Source organism: Etheostoma cragini, chromosome 14 (assembly GCF_013103735.1).
Source record: "Etheostoma cragini isolate CJK2018 chromosome 14, CSU_Ecrag_1.0, whole genome shotgun sequence".
Lineage (NCBI taxonomy): Eukaryota > Metazoa > Chordata > Actinopteri > Perciformes > Percidae > Etheostoma > Etheostoma cragini.
Window position 1 is genome coordinate 22,745,983 of NC_048420.1, and position 25,323 is coordinate 22,771,305.

The 25,323-nt window shown below is 40.7% G+C and overlaps 1 protein-coding gene across 2 annotated transcripts in view; it reads left to right on the top strand.

Moving 5' to 3' along the window:
• Nucleotides 1–25,323, top strand: part of LOC117956431 (chloride channel protein 1-like) — a 48,042-nt gene that overhangs the window by 16,107 nt on the left and 6,612 nt on the right. The window contains exons 12-24 of one of the 2 annotated variants that reach the window (XM_034891487.1): nt 2,080–2,235; nt 6,393–6,462; nt 7,811–7,921; nt 9,025–9,238; nt 9,775–9,908; nt 10,174–10,265; nt 12,100–12,198; nt 13,753–13,840; nt 15,869–15,951; nt 17,855–17,899; nt 19,713–19,817; nt 21,237–21,323; nt 22,552–23,178. In XM_034891487.1, coding sequence (XP_034747378.1) covers nt 2,080–2,235; nt 6,393–6,462; nt 7,811–7,921; nt 9,025–9,238; nt 9,775–9,908; nt 10,174–10,265; nt 12,100–12,198; nt 13,753–13,840; nt 15,869–15,951; nt 17,855–17,899; nt 19,713–19,817; nt 21,237–21,323; nt 22,552–23,031 — 1,764 coding nt within the window. In that variant the 3' untranslated portion in view covers nt 23,032–23,178. The remainder of the gene's footprint in view (nt 1–2,079; nt 2,236–6,392; nt 6,463–7,810; nt 7,922–9,024; nt 9,239–9,774; nt 9,909–10,173; nt 10,266–12,099; nt 12,199–13,752; nt 13,841–15,868; nt 15,952–17,854; nt 17,900–19,712; nt 19,818–21,236; nt 21,324–22,551; nt 23,179–25,323) is intronic. The other variant, XM_034891488.1, reaches the window with a different exon arrangement.

Genomic DNA, 25,323 nt, shown 5'->3' on the forward strand with positions numbered 1-25,323 from the left:
TGTCTCGCACCTTTCATAACAAAGTCAAAGCATTGTTTTAACACAGCACGGGAATGAAGTGATACCTACATTTAAACAATTTCCCTTTAGAAAATAAATGCTTCTGTGACGGATGTGGACAGGGAATGAAAGAGGACCACTTCAATTGACGTTTTTCCTGGAATTTATTTTTCTGCAGAAGACAACATCATGTCAGTGGTCTGTTTCCAGTGTTAACAGCATCTCCACCTCAGCAATACAAGACGTTATAGTCTGAAAACCCAGTCTGAGCTAGAACAGTTTACATGGGAAGCAACACTCCACACTCTGACAACCTCAATGAACAAAGTAACACAGTAATAACACATAATACATCTGACAAAGACACACACACACCTGCAGAAGACAACATCATGTCAGTGGTCTGTTTCCAGTGTTAACAGCATCTCCACCTAAACAACACACAACAGAATTCACACACTCATAATGTACCTCCGTTATTTACATTATACAAGCGCGCAAAAACGGCGCGAAAAAGAAAGTTAGACAATGCGTCATTACCAGTTACATTAAACCATAAAAATGGCACAAAGCAATTAGTTAACATGGTATTAACTTTGAGAAGTTAAATGTTGAAGGGTCACAACACAATCAACAATAAAACAATTAAACAATAAAATAGCGCAGCGGAATTTTACACACAACCTACCTCAGCAATACAAGACGTTATAGTGAGGGGGAAAACCGGGAGCTACGGCAACACAGGAGGTACAAAAGAGGCGCAATGCACTAACAACTACTCTGCAGGAAACAATAGTGATGTGATAAATGGATTGCACTCAATAAGATGAAATTCACAAATATCAAACAAAAGCTTAACTGATATTTAAAATTAAATAAAATATAGATTGGCAATTAGAATTAATAAAATACATTTTTAACTCCGTTACACCTCAACCCTAAAAAAGTCTATATATAGTTTTTGGGGAATAAAATCCTTCCAATCCAACCTGATAGCACAGTTCAGAGTGACAGAAGCAGCAGCACAGTGAGACGAGATTAAAAGCCACAAGGGTTTTAAACGGGACGTGAACCCACAACTTCAAAAAGGCACATGAAATCCTATTATTACATCTGGCTTCATCGAGGCAGGCAGCAGCCTTTCAAAGAGTGGAGCCTCAACGTTTCCATTCACACACTAAATTATAAATTTCAGGGCCTCGATTCAACCCTAGCTTAAGCATGAAATAAAAAAGTAGAAAAATCTAAATGACATTGTCGTTGTTTTTCCCCTGCAGCGGCATTCTGCAGCTGTGATATGTGCAGCAATTTGTCCCTGTGAGAAAATTGAGAGGAATCTATGCAAATGTGCCAAATGGTTGAAGTAAAGTAGTCATTCATGAGTCATCTAAAGAGTCATTGGACCCGTCTGCTTCCAGCTTTCTGGATGACTTCCTGCCTGTTCGTCCCGCCTGACTTTCTTCCTCTCCATGTTTTTTTGTCCCCCTTTTCTTTTTCTCTCTTTCCTTTTTTTCCTTTTGTTTCTCCTCCATCATCCATTACCCTCCTGGTCTCTTTTCCTCCCTTGATAAACTTCATCCCCCCTCCATCCATGTTTCCTTGTCCTCTTGCTCTCCTATGGTTTCTTCTCCCTACTTAACACTGTCCTTCCCTTTTCTCTCTTTTCTTCCAATCTCTTTCTCCATGTGTCTCTGTTTTCACCGTCTGTCACCCTTTTTACTTATTTCTTCCCTTTCTCTTTGCATTCTCACCTTTTTCTCCAATTTTCTTTAAACATTCTCATATTTATCTATTTTACGTTCTCCCTCTTTATTTCGCTTCTAATTCACTTTTTACCTCCACCCTTTCTCCCACCTTCCTTTTTCTTTCTTTCTCCTTATTTGCAATTTCTTTGGCCATTCCTGTTTTCTCCTCCCCTTTTTTCCTCGTTTTCTACTTCTCTCTTTGATTTCTCTCTCTCTCTCTCACCTCCACCCACTTTTCCTCCTCCACCTCTTGTCATACCCTAATCTTCCCCCTGTACTCCCTGCCCTGATCTCTTCTTCCATCTGCTTTTGATTCCTCTCTGCCCCTCTCCAGCTGATGCCAAGGGAGTGTATCAACTCCTTGTTTGACAACTTTACGTGGACAAAGATTTCGGAATCACCTCCTCCGGCTGGTCTGGGCCTCTCCGCCGCCTGGCTGCACCCTGATGTCAGTGTCTTCCTCGTCCTGCTGCTCTTCTTAATTATGAAGGTCTGTGACTGCCAGTAAAAGTGTGTGTGTCATTGTTCTTTGTGTGTGTGTGTGTGTGTGTGTGTGTGTGTGTGTGTGTGTGTGTGTGTGTGTGTGTGTGTGTGTGTGTGTGTGTGTGTGTGTGTGTGTGTGTGTGTGTGTGTGTGTGTGTGTGTGTGTGTGTGTGTGTGTGTGTGTGTGTGTGTGTGTGTGGTCTATGTAGCTGCCTTGTTATTGTGATTCAGTTATCAAGGTTTACTTGGCTTTAATACTGTTTTAGTGATCATTTGTCCACCTGTGTATAGGCTGTGAGCACTAGACTGACCAGATTTGGGCACATGTCGATGCTAATACTGAGATAGCAAGAATTGAAACTCATGGGGTTGCGTGCCTGCGTGCATGTTTGTGTATCAGAGACGTCAGCATTGTCATTATCCTCTTCATTAGAGACATTCTTTGCAGGTCACTCTTTTTGTGTGTGGGTAACAGGGATGTGTGTGAGTGTGTGGGTGTGTCTTTGTCTTCTTCATATCTTGCTGTCCAAGGTCAACAGTGGGTGGATGGATCCTTCCCATGTTTTCTTGAAAGCAGATACACACGCACACACACACAGTCACACGCACACACACACACACCCTGGAGAGTTTCAATTCTTGCTATCTCAGTATTAGCATCAACATGTGCACAAATCTGGTCAATCTGGTGCTGGGTTGACTGTGAACATGCAGAAGGTTGATAGACCACAGCATATACACAGGTGGACAAATGTTCACTAAAACATTATGAACAACTCAATTAAACCTTGATAACTGAATTACAATAACAAGGCAGCTACATAGACTATAATGAATTCTGATAAGGAGCATGTATCATCTTAGATTTTTATGTGAATCTTCAAAGCAGCATCAGGCAAGTAAAAGGTTCAAAGAGAACATGTAGTGTGATGCTGCTTGTAGCATCACACTACTTGAGGAGGTAAAGCAAACCCTTCCAGGCACAATTAATTTAAATATGATTTGTTCTTAACCCTTGTGTTGTCCTTTATGTCAAGGGGATTTGTTTAGTTTCTTTAATGCGTTCGAGGGCAGGGTGGGTCTCGGGACCCTATAGAACCAGGCCACAGTAGCAGAAAAATACAATTGAATTCAAGACGTGTCTCTGGGACCTGAGATACGAGATGAGTCTAGTGGGATACTCGTTTGAGTGCAGGATGGTTCTCTGGACCCCGGAGAACCAGGCCACTATAGCAGAAAAATCCGATTGAATACAAGATTGGTCTATGGGACCTGAAGGACAACACAAGGGTTAAATGTTAGGAACTGAGTTGAATTGTAAAGATCTCCATGTTGGGTCTTTACACAGCTCATTTCAGTATCTTTAACCATCCAACCATGTCAAATATACCCCTGCAGACAGTTCAATATGCAGTTTAACCAGACAAGAAAGATTGCGGTTGTTCCAAAACCAGTGGGTAATTCACATGTACTTAAGTTGTATTGACATATTTCTATACTTTATACTGTAGATTATAAAGCAGTTGGGTTGTCATCCAGCTAATATAATACTGCCCCACTGAGAAATAACAGTGCAACCATCAAACTAAAGCTATCAGTTTGACTTGAATTGTAATCAAGACAAAAATACTGCTGCAGAAAACAGCACCAAGCTGTTGCTGCCTCCTGTTAGATGAAAATCTGCAGCTTCTCAAGAGCTCAAGTGGAGAAAAGCAGTGGAAAACTGGGGGAAAAGATTACTTTCATTAGTAAATACAAAACCAAACTTTTCAATCTACATGGATGCCACATTACACAAAGTATGTAGCGTTGCCTTTGGGAAGGCATACAAGAAATTAACAGCCAGGGTAACACAGGTGTGATTTTCACTGTGTTGTGTTGTGTCAAGTTGGGGTGTCATTCAGATGGTTTGTGTTCAAAACAAAATGAATGGCAGTAAACCAGCAACTAAATGAAATGGACTGTATTACTTGTGCTAAGGTGAGCAGGCTGTGATCGAAATGCAGATTGTGGACATTGATTATTGGCACCCAGAACACGCGTCAAAGCAAGTTCTTCCCTGGTCCCGCCTCATTGGCCTAATAGGAGTAGGAGTTGGTAAAAGACTCTTACTCAAACACACACTCTGGATCTTCCAGCCTCTGTTTTCCCATCTCCCTTTGTCCTACACATGATTAGACTTTCCCTTGTTTGTCTGTATTTCAATCCACCTGCAAAACAAATTGTTAATTGATGTACTAGTTACATGTAGGTGCATTGTGGTGAAGCCAGAAAAATGAGTGTACTTTTGTTTTGATTAAACTCTAGCACCATTATTTATTTGATTATTTTGTCAGCACAACACACAGAGATTTTCAAGACCCATAAACAGTATATTTTCGATGTATAGAAACACGCATATAGTGTTACTTTTACAGCTTTTTTATGTTTATACAGCTTTTTAAACTAAACCCACAAGCAGCTTATTTATTGGATAGTTTTATCTGTCATAGGATTACCTTTTTATGACCAAGAACAATGAGTCAGAGCTCTTACCTTCAGTCGTCTGTCCATATTTTCAGTCTAACTATAACTGTCTACTTTTTTTTATTTTTTTTAACTTCTATCTATGTCTTTCTTTATTGCACATAAACCGGCACCCGCATTTATTTTCACTCCATGTTGTCTGTGTCTCAGTGTTTCTGCTCCCATCTATCTCTAGATTTGGGCCACTGATGAAAGTGTGTGCTGTGTGTGCCTGTTTTTGTGCGTTTGTGTGTTTCTGCATGATTGTGTTTGACTGTCAGGATTAGAAGAGAGAAGAAGACTGTGAGCGCAGTCCTCTCTGCCATCAGGATAGCAGCCACCCAGTGCGAGACGTGCTAATGAGTTTTTATCTTGTACCACAGTCATTAGGTTCTCAAACGATGATGACAAACGATGTGTAGACTAGTAATCTGGACTGTTAAAATGATAATGCAGTGTTTGAAAGCCCAGTATGTGGTGCCTCGAGAGGGATGCTGGTGGTGTCACACACACACACACACACACCAAAAGCCTTGAGCTTGAGTAAAGGTAATCTTTATCGCTGATAAGCTCTCTGCAACCAAGAACAAAGTGTTTTATTAGGGGAGTTACATTCTGATGAATCTAGAAATGTTTGAAGACAAACATTGCAAGTGACATTTGAGGTTGAGTTTAGCTCTAACCTGCAGAGGAGTTTGCATATCTGATAATTTATTTTCTCCATACACTCAGGAACACAGCCACACATTGGGAAACTGCCCAGTGAGCTGCAGCACCATGCGTTGCAGCTCACTGGAGCAGCTGTTGATTAAGTGCCTTGCTCAAGGACACACCAAGGGTGTGATGGGTTCCCCTTTCCCCGTCACATGCATACACAGATTGTCCTGATTCTTCATTTTTGTTGTACCTCATCAAGCTGTGACCAAATAGGATTTTTTTCTCCCACACATAGAGAGCTCTAAATGGCAAAAGAACTTCACATCACTACATTTGAATTGCAAAACAAGCAATCTGATTGCTATTAGGTGGGTAACCTGCAGCAACAAAGGAGATATTAATGAAAATGAAAACAGAAGAAAAAAAAATAGCTGCTTACCTGTTTCTTTTTGAAAGAGAATTTGTGAATAAGATTTGTTTTCTCTCTGACTGTGGAGCAGTTTGACAGCTTGTCAAACTGAGGAAGGGGACATTCATGAAAAAATAAGTTCAGACACAAACTTCAGCCACAATAACATGACAATGACAAGATTACACATAAAAAATATTACGGTTTAAATCTGCCATCATAATAGCAATGGACCAAAAGTGAATGAGAGGTTTATTTCATGTTACGCCCAAAACACACCTATGAATAAATGAAGACACTAAGTACATCGCTTTTGAACCTTGCGCCTGGTGCACGGACCCTTTTTTCTACCGTCAAACAAGCAAAAGTGGATTTGGACATGCCTTCAATGCACCTGCGCCGTGCACTTAGGTCATTAAAACAGGGCCCATGGTGTCATGTTCAAACATGGTTTGCTGGCCTATATTTAAATGCTGTTCACAACTAACATTGATAGTATGCTGTACCACCATCAGCCTATGGCAGCCTTTGTTTTTATTGGTTTCCATCGAGTTCTCTTGTCTGAACATTGTTGCACGTTTCTTGTCTCACAGTTCTGGATGTCTGCTGTGGCCACCACCATGCCCATTCCATCTGGGGCTTTCATGCCTGTCTTCATACTAGGTGAGCAACAACACCTGTAGCCTCATATGCTTTAAATGGGGTCACACAAGGATGGCTGAAATTATGGTTAGGGTTTTTTTTTAAAGCTTTTATTGGTCAGGATTTGCACTTCATCAGTAGTATTTAATTGTTTTCAATCATTGCAGTAATACAGAAGTTCTAAGATTAGCAACTGAAATCTTGAAATACGCTGTATGCGATTAATTGTGCTGCCAATTGGCCCTTTTTCACAGCAGCCATTTTGACGTGTGATTGCAGGGCAAACACAGGTGGAACTGATCAAATTAATTATAGTTGCGTTCTGTATAGTGTGTCAGAGACATTCCAGTGAGTTAGCGCCTACATGCTAGCCCCTACCAGGGCCTTGGCCCACCTTAATGGAACAGGGCCATAATTAAATACGTGTGCATGTACGTCCGAACCGGGAGTTTAATATACTTGTGGGGTTCCGACAGGTCTGGACAAGCATACTTTGTATGTCTGTTTCTCTTTCTCTTTCTCTATGGTTTTAAAGCACTGCAAAAAAAACAAAAGAAATAAAAAACTTTCCAAACATTTAAATGAAACCATTACATTGACTTCATGAAAAATGAAAAGCAAGACAGTTGCTGTGTAATCATGTTGGAGGCAGGGTCTGAAAAGAACCTTTTCCACTGCCTGCAACTGTGGCAGGCGAGTGTTTTTATTTTGTCTGACATTCAGAAATGTATCTGCCACTTTTGAAATCTATGCGTCAAATGAATGTCACTTTATGTAAAAAAATAAATAAATAAAAATAAAGATCATTCAATGTTGTTTATATTTTATACGTATATTTTTAAATGAAAAAACAACATTAAATGCATTGTAAAGTGTTTATTTTAAACCGTATCTTGCAGGGGTGGGGAAGGTTACTGTACACAGGCACGCATTTCAGATGTGTAGCTCTTTCCAATCGCACTAAACTGTCTTTCAGTTTTGTGTTTTTTCTGTCAGCTAAATGATGGATGGCTTGACGATTTTACACGCCACTGCCACCAGTTTACTTGTATTTGACGGGTGCAAATTGCAGACCATGGTTGAAAGCGATTTTTCTCATTAGTCTTTCCAACATCTGCTGTCACTAGAAACATTGATGACTTGAGTTCTGTTTGCTCTGGTAATACACATCGGGAAAGATAAATCATGTTAGAATCCAACCGAGGCTAACAATCTCAATGGTGATATTCTTGTTTGTCTACATTATTCGTACTTTACAGGTGTCTCAGGATTAATAATTTAATTATAATGTTACTTACGCAAATCTTTCAAGGTACATCTTTTATTTTGAAAGTTTTTATATATATATATATTTTCTTTGCTCTCGTAGGAGCTGCATTCGGCAGGCTGGTGGGGGAGATCATGGCCACCCTGTTTCCTCACGGGATCGTGTTTGATGGCATCCTTTACCGCATTATCCCTGGAGGGTACGCAGTCATTGGTTAGTCTCCCTTCCCTTCTCTTAGCAATTTCCATAGTTTCATCACATTTTGGCAGCATATTGACAACTTTAACTTGAAGTTGAACTTCACCTTCCTCCAACCGTACAATTATGACTAGTTGTTGACATGGCACGACTAACATGCATAGGCAAAGTTTAGGATCCAGCAATTAGACCTACCCGTATGTAACAAACAAGGCACATCCTCTCAAATAGAAATAATGATAATAATAAAAATAACAAGTCAGTACTGCATATTTTAAAAACCATATCTTTAAAGGCTCACTGTCAAGCTGTCCATCCATGTCCCCTCTGCCTCCTCCCTGTTCTCCTCTTTATCATCAACCCCGGCTTGTCAGCAGTGGTCAAGATGTCCTCTTCTTCCTCTCCTGTCACTTCTCTCCGCTTCTTCCTCCAACTTCTCTTCCTCTCCTGTCAACCTTCCTGGCCCTCTAGTTGTCACCCGTTGTCAAGTAGTCCCCCACTCCACCTAATCTTCCTCATCTCCCTCCCCTTCTTTGTCATCCTTTCCCTCCTCCTCTTCCTCATTTTCCATCAGAGCATGTGGCCACTCCGCTCTGACAGTTAAATGTCACAGTGGGTTCCCTCTGCTGTCCTCACCGCTGCCACCGACCCAGAAACCTGGCCTTCCTTTAATCCCCCCTCTGTTGCCCTCCACAGCCTCTGTGCCTCCTCTTTCTCCTTTGATCCCTCCTTACGTCCTTGTGTTACTCCTTCACTGCCCTCTCTGTCCTTTATTTTTTCCTTCCCTCTCGACCTTCGTTGCTTCCCGTCGCCCCTCATACATCTTTTTATTAATCTATTTTGCTTCTGAACCTTTTTATTGCTTCCTCTCACTGCCTTTCCCATTTTCACTCAGCATTTTCTCACCATTCACTCATCCAGTCCCTTCTTTTTTATGTTTGATTATCTTTTTTTTCTCTTGATGTGATTTTTCCTCTCCAGTTCCTCCTTCATTTCCCCTGCCCACTATCCCGCAATCTGTTTCTTTCCTTACTTCTGCCTTTTGCTTCCTCCCCCTCTTTCTTCTTTAACCTCCATTCCTCCCAACCCTCCACCATCCCATTCCATGTCTCTGACAGGAGCGGCAGCTTTGACTGGGGCTGTGACTCACACGGTGTCCACGGCGGTTATCTGCTTTGAGCTGACAGGCCAGATCTCCCACATCCTGCCTATGATGGTGGCAGTAATCCTGGCCAACATGGTGGCCCAGGGCCTGCAGCCGTCCCTGTACGACTCCATCATCCAGGTCAAGAAGCTGCCGTACCTGCCGGAGCTCGGCTTTGGACACATGAGGTTTGTGCAGATTTTACACAGCAGACAGCAAGCGGTCAACACCGATTGGCTTTTTTGTTTCTTGCATATTTTTTGCATCTTCACAACCTCTGTCTGATGTCCTGCACGAACACAACAGGCAAACAGTTTTAACTAGGGCTGGTTATCATTCATAAAAGTTTGATGCAGATTTTTTATTTATTTTTCACCTCCTACTATGAAAATGAGTTTGAAATTGTGTACTTATGTCAGGAAGTAAGTGAGAGGATTTTCATCTTACAATTTCATAACAGGAAACCTTCCAGTTATATAGGTCTTTTCAATGGAATTTCATTGCTAGGCAACAGCCTGACCCCTTGTTAACGTCCTGTCAGTTGATTTCATTCACATACACTGCAAAAGGAAATCAACTTGGGGCCATTTAGAATGTGTATGTCTACAACTGTGAAATAATCCATAGGATCTTAAAAGCCTATTTAATCTGTCCTGCCAATTAAGGGTAATTTGCTTGTACAGAACTCTTTTAAGGGTGCATTTTTATATCTGTCCTCCTACAGTCAGTACAACATCTTTGTGGAAGACATCATGGTGAGAAAGGTGAAGTTTATATCGTCTCAGTCCACATACAGAGAAGTTCAACTCCTGCTGGACTCCTCCTCGCTCAGTTCAATCCCACTGGTCGACTCAAAAGGTAAAAGAGTTTAATAATTTAAACCAGTTGCCATAAAACTAAATGCAATGAAAAATTTGAATGATAATTTGTTGTAGGTTGCACAGTAATTACCATCATCTTCACTCTAAGCTATTCAGAACCAGGTCTAAGTATCAATGAGAAACAGTTTAACCTGCTTAATGTTTCTGAAGTATACTTTTGTCAAAGGATCATTGAACATGAGCAGGGCAGTTCAGCCCCTGTTGAAGTCTGTGTGGTTCGTTCTTCTTCCTCCTGCTTCCAGATTCCATGATCCTTTTGGGCAGCATTGACAGGTTGGAGCTCCTGGCTCTCTGTGATTGGTGGTTGTCACCAGAGAGAAGGCTCCTGATGCAGGTGAGGACACTCAGTCAGTGTTCAGTGTTATATAATACAGAATTATAAAAACATTTTGTACACTGTGGGTTATTTGGTTCAATATGAAGACAATGATGCAGGTATAAAATATAATGTTTATTTTACAATATTTGGCATCATTTGTTTGTTTATTTTTTTAATGTTACGTTGATAAATAATGCTGCTTGAGTGCCTTTTGTATTTAGCGGAAGCTGTTTTTGCCCGTTTCCATGGAGAGACAGACTTAAATTGCATGCATACAGGGCTTGATGGTAACAGTGCCCTTGGCAACACGTTTGAGTCAATTGGCAACTGTTTTGTGGCCACTGGTTGCCCCCTTTGAATGGTACCATAAACAGGCATGTGTTGCTCTATCCAATGGTGTGCTAATCTTACCAAAGGTGTATTTCAGTTATGTTTTCCCTGACGGATGGCCCGACCATTTTATACTACACTGCCAACAATTTATCTGCATTTGGCAGGTGCAAATTGTAGACCATGGTTGAATGATTTTTTCATTAGCCTTGCGTCCATTTGTTGTCACTTGAAACACTGATGAGTTTTGTTTGCTCTGGTGGTATACATTGGATACAAAAATAGGGATTTGAATACTCTGAATCTATGAGCTTTTAAGCTTTAAGACCTGTGATTTGGATAAAGAAAGATCACATGAAACTACAAAATATGTGAAAGGTTTTATGAATGTGGCTCCTTTGACCTAGTGGAAGCCCACAGGACCACATCATCGAGGGCGTTTTCACATCGACAGCCTTGAGGTTGAATCGAACTAGAGTTTGTGTGTCCCGCTGGTGCGGTTCCTTTCAAACAATCAAACCCTGGTGCGCACCAAAGCGGACCAAACAAGAGTACCGAGACCTGCTTGAAGAGGTGGTCTCGGTACGCTGTCAATCGAACTCTGGAGCGGTTTGTTTGTAGTGAGAACTCTGCTAGTCTGAGCTGATGTCTCCTGTAGTCAGGTGTGTTTAGCAGTCTGTGATGCAGCAGAGCAGCAAACTGTAGCATCTTGCAGTGTTACTGTCACAGAAATAGACTGCGGTCAAGCTCGCCGTCCGTCACTCTCAGATCTCCGTGGTCGAACCAGCTGCCGCTAAAATTGGAAACAGAGCAGAGCGAAGTCTCGGTGACTAGAGCAGACGTAATGTCTCTCGCAAAACAATGTCTGATAATTTGAATTAAATGAGCTGGTTTGACCATGGAGATACAAGAAAAATGCACTAGTCCAGAACACACGACCTTGTTCCTGTATTTACTTTCATGCTCCCGCCCCTAGAAACATCCGGCCAATAGGAGTATTGGACATTCTTGCGTGATTTGTAATGGTGCATTTTGGTACGCTTGGATTTTTCCAAGTGTGAAACCAAACCGACCACGGGAAAATTGCTCCAAATTTACAAACTCACCAACTGATTATGACAAAAGCAAACGAACTACAGGTGTGACAAAACCCTTAGTGTAGGCAAATGTTTTTCTGCAAGCTGAAATACATTTGTAACACGAAGAGGGCGGATACATGCAGACTGGAACAGCTAAAAGTAGAGATGTAAACACAGACAAAGCTGCTGCAGCAGTCCGGCTTTTTTTAGTGTCGACTCCACTCAGGAAAGTCAAACAGCCTTATACTGTGCTGTATTTAAGAAGCTTCAATAGAGAAACATCAAATCTCTGTAAAATGTTTTACTGTTGATCAAAATCAGTGAGGTAGTACAGCTTTAAATAAAGCACAGGTGGTGAGCACAGTATGATAGTTTGGACTTCACACTAAATGTATTTCTGATATTATGAAACCACCAGTCTGTGTTGATGTGTTTACCAGGACAAGGGTCAGGGCCTACAGGAGCAGAACCAGTCTCAGAAACACAGCTGGGAGTCCTTTGCCTTCGTGGATGAGGACGAAGAGGAGGACGGAGAGAAGGTGGGGCTCTGAATACTTACATCTGTTTTCAAGCCATCAGTGTGTTTCTTTTTCTTTGGCATGTCCTGAAACATATTTTGTTGCATTGTTGTTGCTGCTCTTTAGCCATCTGCTTCAGTTTAAATGCCAAACGTTGCTTTATATTTGCTGAAAGCACCACCATTAATTTTGATTTTAGTAAAAGCAATGTTGTTCCACTTGAAATAAAACACAATTGTGTTGTCCAAGCACCGCGTAGAAGGCCCATCCAAAACTTTTCTTCAAATTGTTTTTTTTAAATATATATATATTTTAATGTTGTCAAGAATTATAAAAAATTGGCTAAAAATCCCATAATTTGTGCTAAAATAGTCTAAATGTTTAGTTTTCAAAAACAATTTTAAAAAGCTGGTTATGTCTATTTTGATGTTTCGGCTCAAGTTCATCTTGACAGTGAGGTTTGGGATCAGATGCAGCCTGTCGGTATGCTAGGCTAGCTCCAAGTGATCTGAAAGTGTGAAAATCATTTCCGGTGAAGGACAAACAGTCGTGCACACAACACCTAGCACATCTTTGTCTCTGCCACCCAAGGACGGGTGCTAGTGCCTCTACCTCGCGAGTTGCCCTTTAGGTCTGTCTTCCGTGGATGAGTCCGCAACTCAACCTGCTAACTCAACAAGTGCTAAAGTATCCTGTCGCTTCTCCTGCTTTAGAGAGTTTAATTGTGTGGACCGCCAGAGGGTAACAGTAAGGTGTGTGAAGGCCATCTAACCTGAAGTGTATTATGTTGTTATATGAGATATATGGATTAAAGAATCGATTCATAACTCTCTACATTGCTGCAGGCGCATTTCTATTTCTATATCAGCTTGTTACTGTTGTCAAGTGCCTTTCTCTTAAATATTAATGTGATTTATTTCCTTTTGTTAAACATATTTGTAACATGAATCCTCACACTAAAGTAAACGGTTGTCTCGGTAGGATAAAACTTGAGTCTGGTTTTACATGACAGATCACGTCGAAAAAGTTCTGTGCCCGAGTATTGATTCCAACTGTCGGCCAGTGTTGTTGATCTGTATTGCCGAAAACTTGAAACAATTAAACGGAATTGTGAAATATTTGGCCTCATGTTAAATGAGCAAAACTATTAGAGAAATATGAGATGCCTGACCACTTTTACAGTCTCTAGGCCTCAGGTCAATAGAGAGATGCGCTGTAGCACAGCCAGGTATGGTGCGTAATGGAGATTCCAGAGCGCTCTTCTTTGGTCAGGACCAAGGAGAGCGATCGCGGATAGCTCCGTCCTTTGCACCCAAACTTTTACAATGCAACAACATATTTAAAGAGCATCAAGCTATTGAAATCTCTCTTATGTAAGCACAGATAATATAACAGTATATTAGTCGGTCGTTTGTATTAGGTTAAACAGTGACTTGATAACGTTTTTAATTTAAAGCCCACCCAAAACTGGGATCCTGGCACAGTGCCTGGTGTTGTTCAACACCTTTTACCATTTGTTTTTAAAGGTGCTTCATTAATAATGTCTACTTAGTTACATGTAGTTGTCTCCTGCAGGGCAGCTCGGTGCTGGAGGAGAGAAACGGCCCGCTGCCTCCTTCAAAGCCTCAGGAGCCCTCCTCCAACCACACTGCTCCTGTTCCTGGTGAGCTGAAAGGACTTCATGTTCCTGAGACCTTTTTTAAATTTATATCCCTCAGTGTGTAATAGTTATACATTATCTCTGCTCTAGCTGTTTCTGGGGAAAGGAATAGATGGAATTACTTTACTCTTAATCGGAAGTGATTATTGCATGGACAACCTTTTCCGGGTTAGATTCAATATTCAAAATCCTTCAGGGGGAAATTCACGCTGTTGCAGCAGCAAGGGATGAGGGGGGGGGGGGGGTACAAGACACACTACAGTTAAGCAAACAATACATAAATATAAGTAAATAGAATAAATAGCAAACCGTGGCATTAATAGTGCGTTCCATTTGTACTCGAAGTTGGAAACATGTTCCCTGACCTCGAATTTCCGAGCTTGAAACTCGGACAACCTTTGTGTTCATCGACCTCAAAATCCAAAATGGCTGACCCGTCCACTAACAGTGGTGATAGCTGTAGTAACTTACAGTTTATTATCACTTTTGTCTGATTTGTGTCTCACGAAATCAATCGTACACACAGTCCTGTCCAACTTCTACATGGGGAGATTTTGTTAAGCTGTTTGTGAGCACACAAAAAAAACAGTCTAATGCATTGTTATCAACTGGTGTTGCTTTTAATGGCTTACCTGGCTAGAGCTAAGGAAAACAATGAAAACCCAACTTTTAAATGGAATTTAAATAAACGCTTTCAACTCTGGTGTGATGTCATTCCCAATTCCGACTTCCACAGTCACATTATTATTAGCAAAGGATAAAGACCTGCCTCCATCCAGTTTGCCAGTCTTCATACCATCTAGATGTGAGCCCAAATCTCAAATTTCTGTTAATGTTAAGTGCCACTCTAATGTCTAGATTTATGTAGAAAAAAATCTAATTTTGAAGGACAATTACAGTTTCTGATCTCTCTTCTAAAGCTCTGTTACACTTGTTTAGTTGTGTGGCATGGAGGGGAGGCTGGGCAACGACAGCCTTATGGGGCTTGTCGTAGTTATATTGATTCCTTCAGACGTGTTTTGCTCACTAGGGTGATGTGATAGGATTTATTCTTTGCTCTTTCTCTCCTACTTCTCCTCAAAAAAACATGCCAACTGATATGAACACGCATTTAGCCAGAGCCCAGATGGGCTATGAAGCTTACCAGGTCCTCATATGTGTTAAGCACATCAGTGCCCCGAGGACACAAACACATCTTGTTGGTGCTTATAAAGAATAAAAGGGGAAACACTGGGAATCTAATCATAAGGGACAGTGTTATTTCATAGAATCTGTAGAACAACAGCAGTAGGCATATCATTTAGTTTTTTGTATCAGTCACGTTGCAAAGTTAGCTAAAGGTAGGCAATTTGGACTATAGGTGCTATTGAGCAATGCTTTGATGAGCTGGTCACCATTTAGTTGAATCTTGTAACTCTTCTGGCATGCGCACAAGGATGCCCACGTTTGTGCATGCAGATAGTAGGAGATGCTATAGACAGTTGATCTGCATGAGCGGATTGATCCCACTTAATTGACAGTTTGCAGCAGAAAAGCACCAAGAAATGCTAATAGATGAGACCAATTCCTACCAAGTCAGCCGTACCCTGGAGCTACTCATCTGTTCTCCCCGTAAAATCTTTTTATTTAAATAGATCAACATTTCTCACTGTTTACCAAATTAACTTGAACAAGTCTGTTTGTCTGCCCTCAACGGATGTCAAACCATTGTAATTAATAACTTTGCAACCCTAACAGCAATGAGGGAAGGTTTAGCAGCATGTTCCCTGACAGTAACCAGATGGCGTGTGTGTATGTATCGGGGCACGGTTAACTTTTCAGTAGCCAGTTACGCAGACGAACACACTCCGTGAAATGGTATCCAGGCAACAACAATATAGTAGTTGCATGGGTTGCTGCAGTCTCTCAAACCCTGCATTTGCAGTTAGGTTATTTTTACCAACAGCTTAAGGACTTTCAAAAAGCTGCATCTATATAATTTATTGACCTTCACCCACTTAATCTCCCCCCTCAACCCTCTCTCTCTGCCAGAAAAAGGTCCTCTGCAGTCTGTGAGGAAAACCCTCAGGAATCTCTTCACCTCAAAAAACACGCAGCCAGAGGGACCGTTGCAGGTGTGTGGATGTATATTTTATTGCGTGTCTATCCATTCCTAAGCATAACTGTGTGTATACTTTTACAATAGAAGCATTGACATTCTGTCTTTACTCTCGTTGGTCATCGTGTTCACTAAAAGCTTTGTATGTTTCTACAATGCAAACCTTTGTGCCCTTTTCTCTCTTAAGCAAACTATTTAAAGATGTCTGGAGTGTACTCTGTAGCCAAGAAATTTCCCCCTGTGTTGTGAACCATTGAAATGCAAATAACCACCCATCCTTTTGGCAAAGTCATCCCCAAACCACATACTCACACTGGCACTGATGGGGATATAAATATTTATTCTTAATTTTGTGCAGGTTGAATTTTTCATTACGGGGTCTGCTTTCTATTCAGGCAGATACACACTGATTGACAGACACGCATGAATACACAACTGCTTCCCCAGACAAACTCCCTGAAGTTGAGCATTTTTCTTTTAACCTTCTCATATGGAAATGGAGAAGCCAGACACTGGAGGTAGAGTTATTATTCGGCTTGGCGGTTAGCCTGGCTCACAAGGAAAGCAATACATGTCATCTGTTTACACGGGCAGAAATGAAAACCACATTGGAAATAAGCATATGTTTGTAAGCTCGCAAGATTAGAATTTCATTTGTGTTATGCCTACTGCTGTGCCTTGTGTATTACCAGTCTGATTCCCTATTATGCTTTTGGATTCAATCCTTTTCCTGCATGGGGATTGTTTTTACAGCAGCGAGCCACAACACCACCGCCCTGAATATCAAATAGACACACGGTAGGGAATTTCCACCAGCAATCAAGCCAAACCCTGGCTGAATTCTGGCTGTGAATCAGGTATTTGTCTACTTTACCAGATGGCAGGTGACCAAACACTGACCTTTAGAATATTATCTGGCTGCTGCAATAGTGTCAGCATCTTGTTAATTCTTGCCCTAGTATAATTGTGTGCTTGCAGTGATAAAGACAAAAAGAATACAGTTACACAGAACACATACATTGTTTACTGAGTTGGACAGTGAGATAAAAAAATAGCAAGGGACCTTGTAAAAATGTCAAACCTTTCATTCATTTGAGTGTATGTGTCACACTTTTTGCACTCCGTGAGAAAGCTGACATTATATTTGCTTCTTCTAGGATAGAATTAGCATAATATAAATGCTGCATAATGAATAATATAGGATGCATCGCTGATAAATTCACAGCAGGTGTTGGCCTCAATCTGACCTCCTTCATCCAGTTTACGCACAAAGGATGTGCTGTTGGAGTGATGAACTTAGAAAAACTCTATGAAAGCAACCTTATTTCAATATAATTATAATATTTAATTGTAGTATTTATAATATAAATAATTGTTACTTGCTATTTTATTATTATTTTGTGTTGTATTAAGACTCCTTCATTTGCCTTGACTTTAGTTATTATGCTGTGAACTTGGGCTGTTTTAACGATGCTTTATAAGTAAACTTGACTTGACTTACTCTAATTTGAAGAAAAAGTGAAATGATCAAATCTCTTTTTTTTCAATTTCTTTTTAAAGAGTAAAACAAGTAGTTATCTCCGTAGACAGTTTTAAAAATACAGATCAATCACGTGTATTTGCTTGTAATGTTTACATTTACATTTTATTTGGACTAGATTATTTGCTACAGATGACAGAAATACATAATCCAAAAGAAAATGTTGAGTTATCAGATTGTTAATCGAGAAATACGAAAGAGATTGTGCTTTGAGTTACTTTCCCTTCACTCACCTCATGTAAGACTCCGATGAGGTTTTCCCGATTTAGAGGTGACATCCAGCCGGGTTCAGAGGTACTGAAGCGACAGAGGGACTTTATTATTTGTTATAAAATCACTCACAAACATGTCTCATCTCTTATCTGTCTCTTGTCTCCAGGAGCCCTGTCCGCCTCCCCTGTCGGACACAATGACAACAGAGGAGGTATGGTAATTATGGAGGGATGGTGGTTGCATGGTTTTGTAGAGATGTCTGCTTAATTGTCTACAACATGGTGATAAAATACACACACACACACACACACACACACACACACACACACACACACACCTTTGTCGAGTCACAAAACAAGTCTGAAGTCTCCTGCATCAGAGTACAAGTGACTGAGGTAGAGAAACTTTCTGCCTAATCAATGGTTCTTGTAAAAATGGTTGACAGAAAGGAGGAGCACCTCAGTCAAAGTGATATCTACGTCAGCAATATGAAGTGACATTTCAAAACACATTTTCAGAGTGGCAACAACAAACTTGCAGCATTTTAGCACATTCCTCTTATGCTGTGAGCTTTTTAGTTTGGAATCCATGCGTCCGCCAACTTTTGTCAAATTCAATTGTTTTCTCCTGGCCAAGACACTGTCAAGTGATACTGTCAAGGCAGCAAAACTACAACAGAAGAGCGCTCTAAGGTTTACTCATTATGACGTCAGCGCTGGCAGATCTCTTCACATACAAATCCATGTCACATATAGGTCACAGATCTGTCACATTTAGGGAGACAACCCAGAATTGGGTCAGTTTTTAACAGCAGTGTGAACACGGCCAGAATTCGAAATGAGACGTCTCTTTTCATTGGAGAGCTCCAAAACAATATTGTGCCCTCCAGTCGTCTTCTGTCTGCTGCTCTCCGTTTACTCTTCCTGGCACTTTCCCAAAATGCCCCATAACATCGCCCTGTGAATTCTACGTGACTGCTGGCCCTGTCACAGCAGGCGGAGGCTCGTAGGTAAAATCCATAGAGAGGGTAAAAGGTGTCAGACATCCTAAATCTCAGAGGGGAGACCGGGGACATGCAAGGACACAACACAAGGCGTCAAGGTTTTTCACAGCTGCACAATTCTCCTCAGTGGTAGCAAACCAACCTCCCCCTCCTGCACACAGCCCCCAACACACACCTTCACTTGTACACCAACAAACAGCTCAGCGTTTAGATGATTTATGTAACAGGTAATATTGTTGACTAGGGGTTTCACAGAATATTCAACCATAAAAACTACTAATCGACGCGGTGGATTAATGTCAAATATTCATACATCTGTTTCTTCAACATGGGTCATTTTGCTCTGCACTGCAAGGCGCTAAAGCAGGAAACACTAATACATCCATAGAGATGGCTTTTAAAAAAAAAATGTAAATGCTAACCAGTAGTGCAAAATAAGGACCATGTATAAGGACTGCAGTGACAGTTTATCAGGGACACACAGATGTTGTATGCTTTCTACTCTTGGACTTTCATTCTGGTGTTTCATTGTGGTCAGTAGGCTGAATTTCAACTTGACCTGTTTATAACCTATATATTTCTATTTATACTTACCATCTGAGGAAAATGTGTCAATATGTGTCCTTATGACAGCTCCTACCATTGTGTGTCAGCCACTATGGATGTTTATCAATAAATTAATAACATTCATACACTTCATGAAATCTGGGAAAAATCATGTTTATTGGCAAGATTGCATATACAGTACATATACATATATATCCTGCACATAATTTTGCCTTTAGGGGAGTAGTTGATGACTACTAACTACACTATTCGTTAATGCCTTTTGGTTGCCCAATATATTTAATCAATAATAATTTATGAATATATCCCATTATAAAAACAAATCCTGATGTTTCCCTCTGGCTGAACTCATACATTTGAATAGAAGGAGGGATTCTTTCCGTCATGAGACCAACTCCAGACTAATGGCAGCCTGCTCTACCTCTGTGACCTTGCTTTTAATTTGTCGCTGCAGATCAAAGCGTGGGAGGAGGCGGAGATGGACAAGCCGATGGAAATCGATGAAATACGAGTAGACCCTTCCCCTTTCCAGCTGGTTGAGAGAACATCATTACACAAGGTTGGTGGGGAAAGACAAAGATAAACATGAGTAACAGATGTCAGCTGAATTTTAACTCCAAGTATAACAGCTGCTGTGAGAGCACCTTGCTTCCTTACCTAAAAACATTCTAACAAACTGAGGAAATGTTGGCAATTTCTTCCGTTTTCATTCAAATGTATTAATCATTACATCATCATTTGCATGAAATTGCTTGGAGTTATAGCCTACAGCTGATTTTATTGCAAAGCCCAAATTCCCCATGGAAAAACAGTTATTTATTTTTGTCACAGGTATTACACAAGCAAAGTCACATATAAATGGAGTTCAGCACCCCGAGCACTCGTCAAGTCTTTTATCAATGCTCCCACCCTCAGCTCCTTAAGGTGTTTACTTCTGAGGGGAAACTCTGCACACTTGGGGAAGACGCAGATTTATTCACACGTTGACACGGTGTCGCACAAAATCATTTTTTGACTGGCATTTCATGTACAGTAGTCAGTAGGTGGACGTGTTGTTAAAAAAATCCCCAAACATAGTTTAACAACGTTATATTCGGGTTTTGGTGTTTGTTGGTTATAGGTGAAGAAGGTTTTCAGAACAGTCAACTTTAACTTGTTAGGGTAATGTACTTAACTTACTTGAGTAACTTGAGTAAGAAAAATACTTAATTTTACCCAAACATTTATCTTTTTTTTTTAAACCTAACCAAGTAGTTTTGTTTTAATTTGTGTGTGTGTAAACAGTGACCGTTTCATAACCTGCCCACATCTTCCTGTTTCGTAGGACAATGTTTTCGTTATATAGGAGTGTCATTTTTTGGGGTTGTGTCTCTTCACCAGCGAAAGATGCTGTGTTACATTAGATTGCAATACATTATTAATATTTTATTTATAATATTGATTTAATAATGTGTTTCCAATTTCCTTCCTTCTTTCCGGTATTGTACAGCCGCCGTGAGACGCTCACATCCTCATTATGACAAATCTGAGGCTGAAGCAGGATTTGCAGATATCTGCAGGATGCTGAAGCGTGTAAACAGCTTGTCCCATTGCTCTTGGTGTTTTTGTCAACAGTGTAATTTTATTCTCATGGTAATATACAGAATATTCTGCGCGTTCAAGTGCAAAAGGGGGCTTTGTGGTCGCGGTGTGCTGATGCATACAAAGTGCTCATCCAAAGTGCAGCCTTAGCCGGAATATGAACACAATACTTGGAGCATGAAAACACACACAAGGACTTTTTTCTGTGGTTTAACTTAGGCCTTTAGGGTAGTTTGCTTTCATCCGTCTGTCTCTGTGACATTGTGTCTACACAGAGCTGACATATAAGCACAGAACACTGGAAATTGTCTGCAGTCACAGTTAAATATAAAACGGCCTTCCTGAGCTAGAAGTTTGTCGTAATTTGATGCGGGACCTTTTCACTCTCTCTCCCCAGACCCACACCTTATTCTCACTGCTGGGGCTAAGTCACGCTTATGTGACCAGCATTGGCAAACTGGTGGGAGTGGTGGCCCTGAAAGAGGTAAGAAACTTACTTTTCTAACTGTGTGAGGTTTTTTTTCCAAGTCTGAAAACAACCCTCTTTCTGTTTAATACACTCAACTTTTAGAAGTCATCCCTTGTCTGTTTTAACTTTAGAGGAAAAACAAATCCAGTTGGTTGGTTGAAGTCTCATAAAGACTTTGTGAATTATATATAAGTATTTTGTTAGCATAATCAATATCCCCTCTGCATGTTTTAGGTTTTCTTTGACTTGCTTCATTCCAGGGTTTTCCCTGCCATTATACGAGTTTTTGCGCACCACCTAACCAACCAAAGACTGTAAAATAGTTTGATCGTGGAGAGCATCTGGACTCGTTGTCTTTTGCAGACGTGGCGCATAGTGGTTTGTGTACACAGCAACACAAACTGTCGCAGCCCACACATTAGTGGGTGTGCAGTGAGAGAGAGGAAAACAGAGAGAGGGAGGTGTGTTTGTGGTGAGTTTAAAGTTAGCAGTAATGTTAAAGCTGTGAACATAGCAGTGCAGTCGGTGAACAGTTCATCTGTCGTCAAATAAATGCCAAAACTCCTCAAGACCCGAGCCAAGTCCTTGTGTCTTGCTTGCTACCTGCTGGGAGGAGAAAGTGAAGAGGGTTAGCCACGGAGCTAGCGACCTCAGCTCAGGCTCACTAACTCAAGGTGGGTCAGCTAATCCTATTTTAGTGACAAGCCACTCCTGCAAGTTTTGCTTTAGTAATCTCTCCCTCGCTGCAACCAACGACGACTATTCCAAGCCAAGCTACCAGTCTCTAGACTGTAGGTGAGGTACCAAATGCCCAAACTAATTGCCCAAACTATCCCTCAGCAAGAAAGTGAATAACTATATTTCACTAAACATCAAACATTCATTTAAAAATGTGCTTATTGCTTTATGCAAACTATGGTTTGATTAGGTCAGTACTATGCAATTGAGTCTATGGTGCACTTTGCACCTAAGCACTCTAAAACCCCAAAACGCTGCATTCATTTCGTGACGACCTTGGGTCACTCTTCCACGTTATCAATCCCTTTTTCTTGCTAACCACCATCTTCTCTTACTTTTTACCCTCTTATTCCTCTCTCTTATTCTTGCTTTATTTCCTCTATTGTTCCATTTGTCTTCCTTTTCTCGCATTTCACCCCTGTCCTCTATTCCTCTTCGTTCCTTCCATCTTTTTCCTCCACTATTTTATCTCCTCGTCCTTTCCTTCCTCCTCTTCCTACTTCAGCTCCAGAAAGCCATTGAGGGCTCCACACGCTCTGGTGTCCGGCTCCGTCCTCCACTCGCCAGCTTTCGGGACATCAAAAACCACAACTCTGTCCCTAAACCTCCACCTTCTTCTCCCACTGCTGTTTCCTCTCCGACCTCCTCTCCCTCAGCACCAACTGCTTCCCAGCCTCCGTCCCCCTCTCCCTCTCAACCCCACCATCATCACCACAAGAATGAAACGGAGGTATGGATTGAGCGCGTCGCGACAGAGGTGGAGGAGAGCGGCAGCTGTGGTGCAGGAAGGGGTCGTGTTAGCAGCAGCGATGGGGCCTGCAGCTCAGCCAGCAGGAGTTGCAGCTCCAACAGCAACCTCCCCCTCCCTCGGCCCGCCACTCCTCCCCAAGTCCCTTCTTCCTTCCCTCCTTCCTCCTCCAACCTGAGACCCTTACAGAGACTCCCTGAGGGGGAGGAAGACAGTGATGATGAGCCAATGGTTTAGATTAGACAAGAGTTATGTTTTTATAATGGAAAACCTTTTTTTATTGGTGTACGTTTTTTTCTTCTGTTCTTAATCTGTTTATCTGGTCTTTGGACACCCATTTACCTCTTATTGTCAACACATAGGTAGAGCAAAGATGTCAATGCTGTGCCAAGTTAGTCATGATTTTTTTTTTAATACAGCTTATCCCACCCTCACTCACCCTGTTCGCTCATTTCACAGAACTTTTACTTACCCAACATCTCTGTCTTTTCTTAATAAGCTCTGTGTGTATCCTTTTTGATACTAGTGCTGCCTCACTTCCTCCTTATTTTCTCTTGTTGATTTTCACACATTCTCTAGGGTGTGTGTGTATATATATATATATATATATATATATATATATAATATATAAAGTTGCTGCCAATATCCGCTGTTTTAAATGTTCATGCCAAAGACTTGACTGTTTCCTAGGCAGTTATGGCAACCAAAACTCACCATTTAATCCCTGTAAAATAAATTACGTCATTGTTAATGGCCCTTTACGACAAGAATATACATATTACACTTTTTAAATCATGAAGAATAAACTTAAACATAAAGTACTGCTATTATTTGCACTGTCCACTTTGAATATTGATGGAAGTGAACCCAGTGAACCTCTGCACAGTAGTTCTGCTGTACCTGATTGTGTATGTCTTAAAAAAAGAAGGTTTTTATTGGATGAGAGCAGGAGCTATTGGATTTTCAAACTGGCAATAGACCATCTGGGTAGCAGAAGACTAATGAAGCTGCTCAGTCCGCTGTGGAAGATTTTCCAAAGCCCCACAACGACCTCTAAATTGTGTGCTGACCTTGTGAACGCAGCCTGAGAGCTCATCTCATCACGGTTAAGTTGATAGATGGTGCACCTAAAGGCGACTGACGACAGTCAAACCCTGCTGCGTAGGTCCTGGAGATCTCTCCCCATTCCCCCTAACAATGCCTTCCAGAGTTTTACAAATCACACATGGCTACTTAAAAAACAGATATTTCCAATTAATGCATTAATTAGCTTACTGAAATGACCTCATTAACAAAACTATTTAATATAGACCTGTCATGATGATTATTGAAGCTGCTTATGTGAGACTTCCTTCTGGCAGCAGCTACAAAGTGTTGCTTTTTATTCTAGTTTTTAAAACCTAAGGGCAACAACAGAAATGCAATTGCTATTTGAACATTAGTGCACGTATGGAAAGCCTTGACTTTCTTTTTTTGTAAAGTAAAATAACAGCAGTTAATTGACTATTTACTGACTGACATTACTGAGAGCAGAAACCCAGTCATACCAGTTAATGAACACATGGAAAACCAAAAACAATGACCTAAATGAGGCTTAAAGCCATGTAGAGGTTTATTGGGTGTTATTTCTTGAGTTCAGACACAGACTTTATTTTTATTTATTTTTAAACGTCTAATTTAACCCAATGTTAACTCAAAATGATTGATCACCAAATTGGCCTCTTTGATGAACTTTCCTTTCTGTCTTGAAGATCTTCGTTTTGTTTTTTGCGGCCTCGTAATTTCAGGTTTGTTTTTTGGATCTAACTTTCACTTGTTTTTGAAGTTTCATCGTCTGTAGTCATCACTCTTTTCTTCATTTGTTAGGCCAGCGCTTCCAAGTGAATACCTTAATAATTGCATTCATGTGTTGAACGTTTTTTCTTGTAATTCATCCTTCATTTTCATGTATCCCTCCATCTCTTACACTCTTCTTATTTCCTGGATTCAGTTTCTCAGGTGCTGCCTTAAAAGTCTTTAAAACCTGCAGATAATCAAAAGTGTGTGTCCATTTCTTAAGAGGGCTCTGTACTAGTTTAAGTGCTATGTCTATGGTCTCCCTGTCGTCCCTGTATGCAGTTATTTATCTTGTAGTAGAGTCCAAATGCTATCTCAAAATGTATGACTGTGAAAGATTTAGCAAAATAAAATTGTATTAAGTCAAATGCTTGAATTGTTTGCTCATGTGTTTGAATTTGATCTTTATTTATCCAGGTTAGGCACCTTGTAAGGGCAGGCCATGACAGAGGAAAGGCAGCACATTTTAACTGCAGACAGGAAGAGAAAAGTTTCATCTGGAACAAGAACTGAACTCAGTCAAGGTAGGGAAAAAATAGATTATTTTTGCTTTAGAAATCATCTTTCGAGACAAAAAAAAGACATTTTTGGAATACTATAGTTTCAAAAGTGCTCCGATTACAAAAAGTATCCAAAGCAACGGGTGAAGCTTTAACAGTTAAGTATATGTGAGTATGTCAGTAATGTACTGAG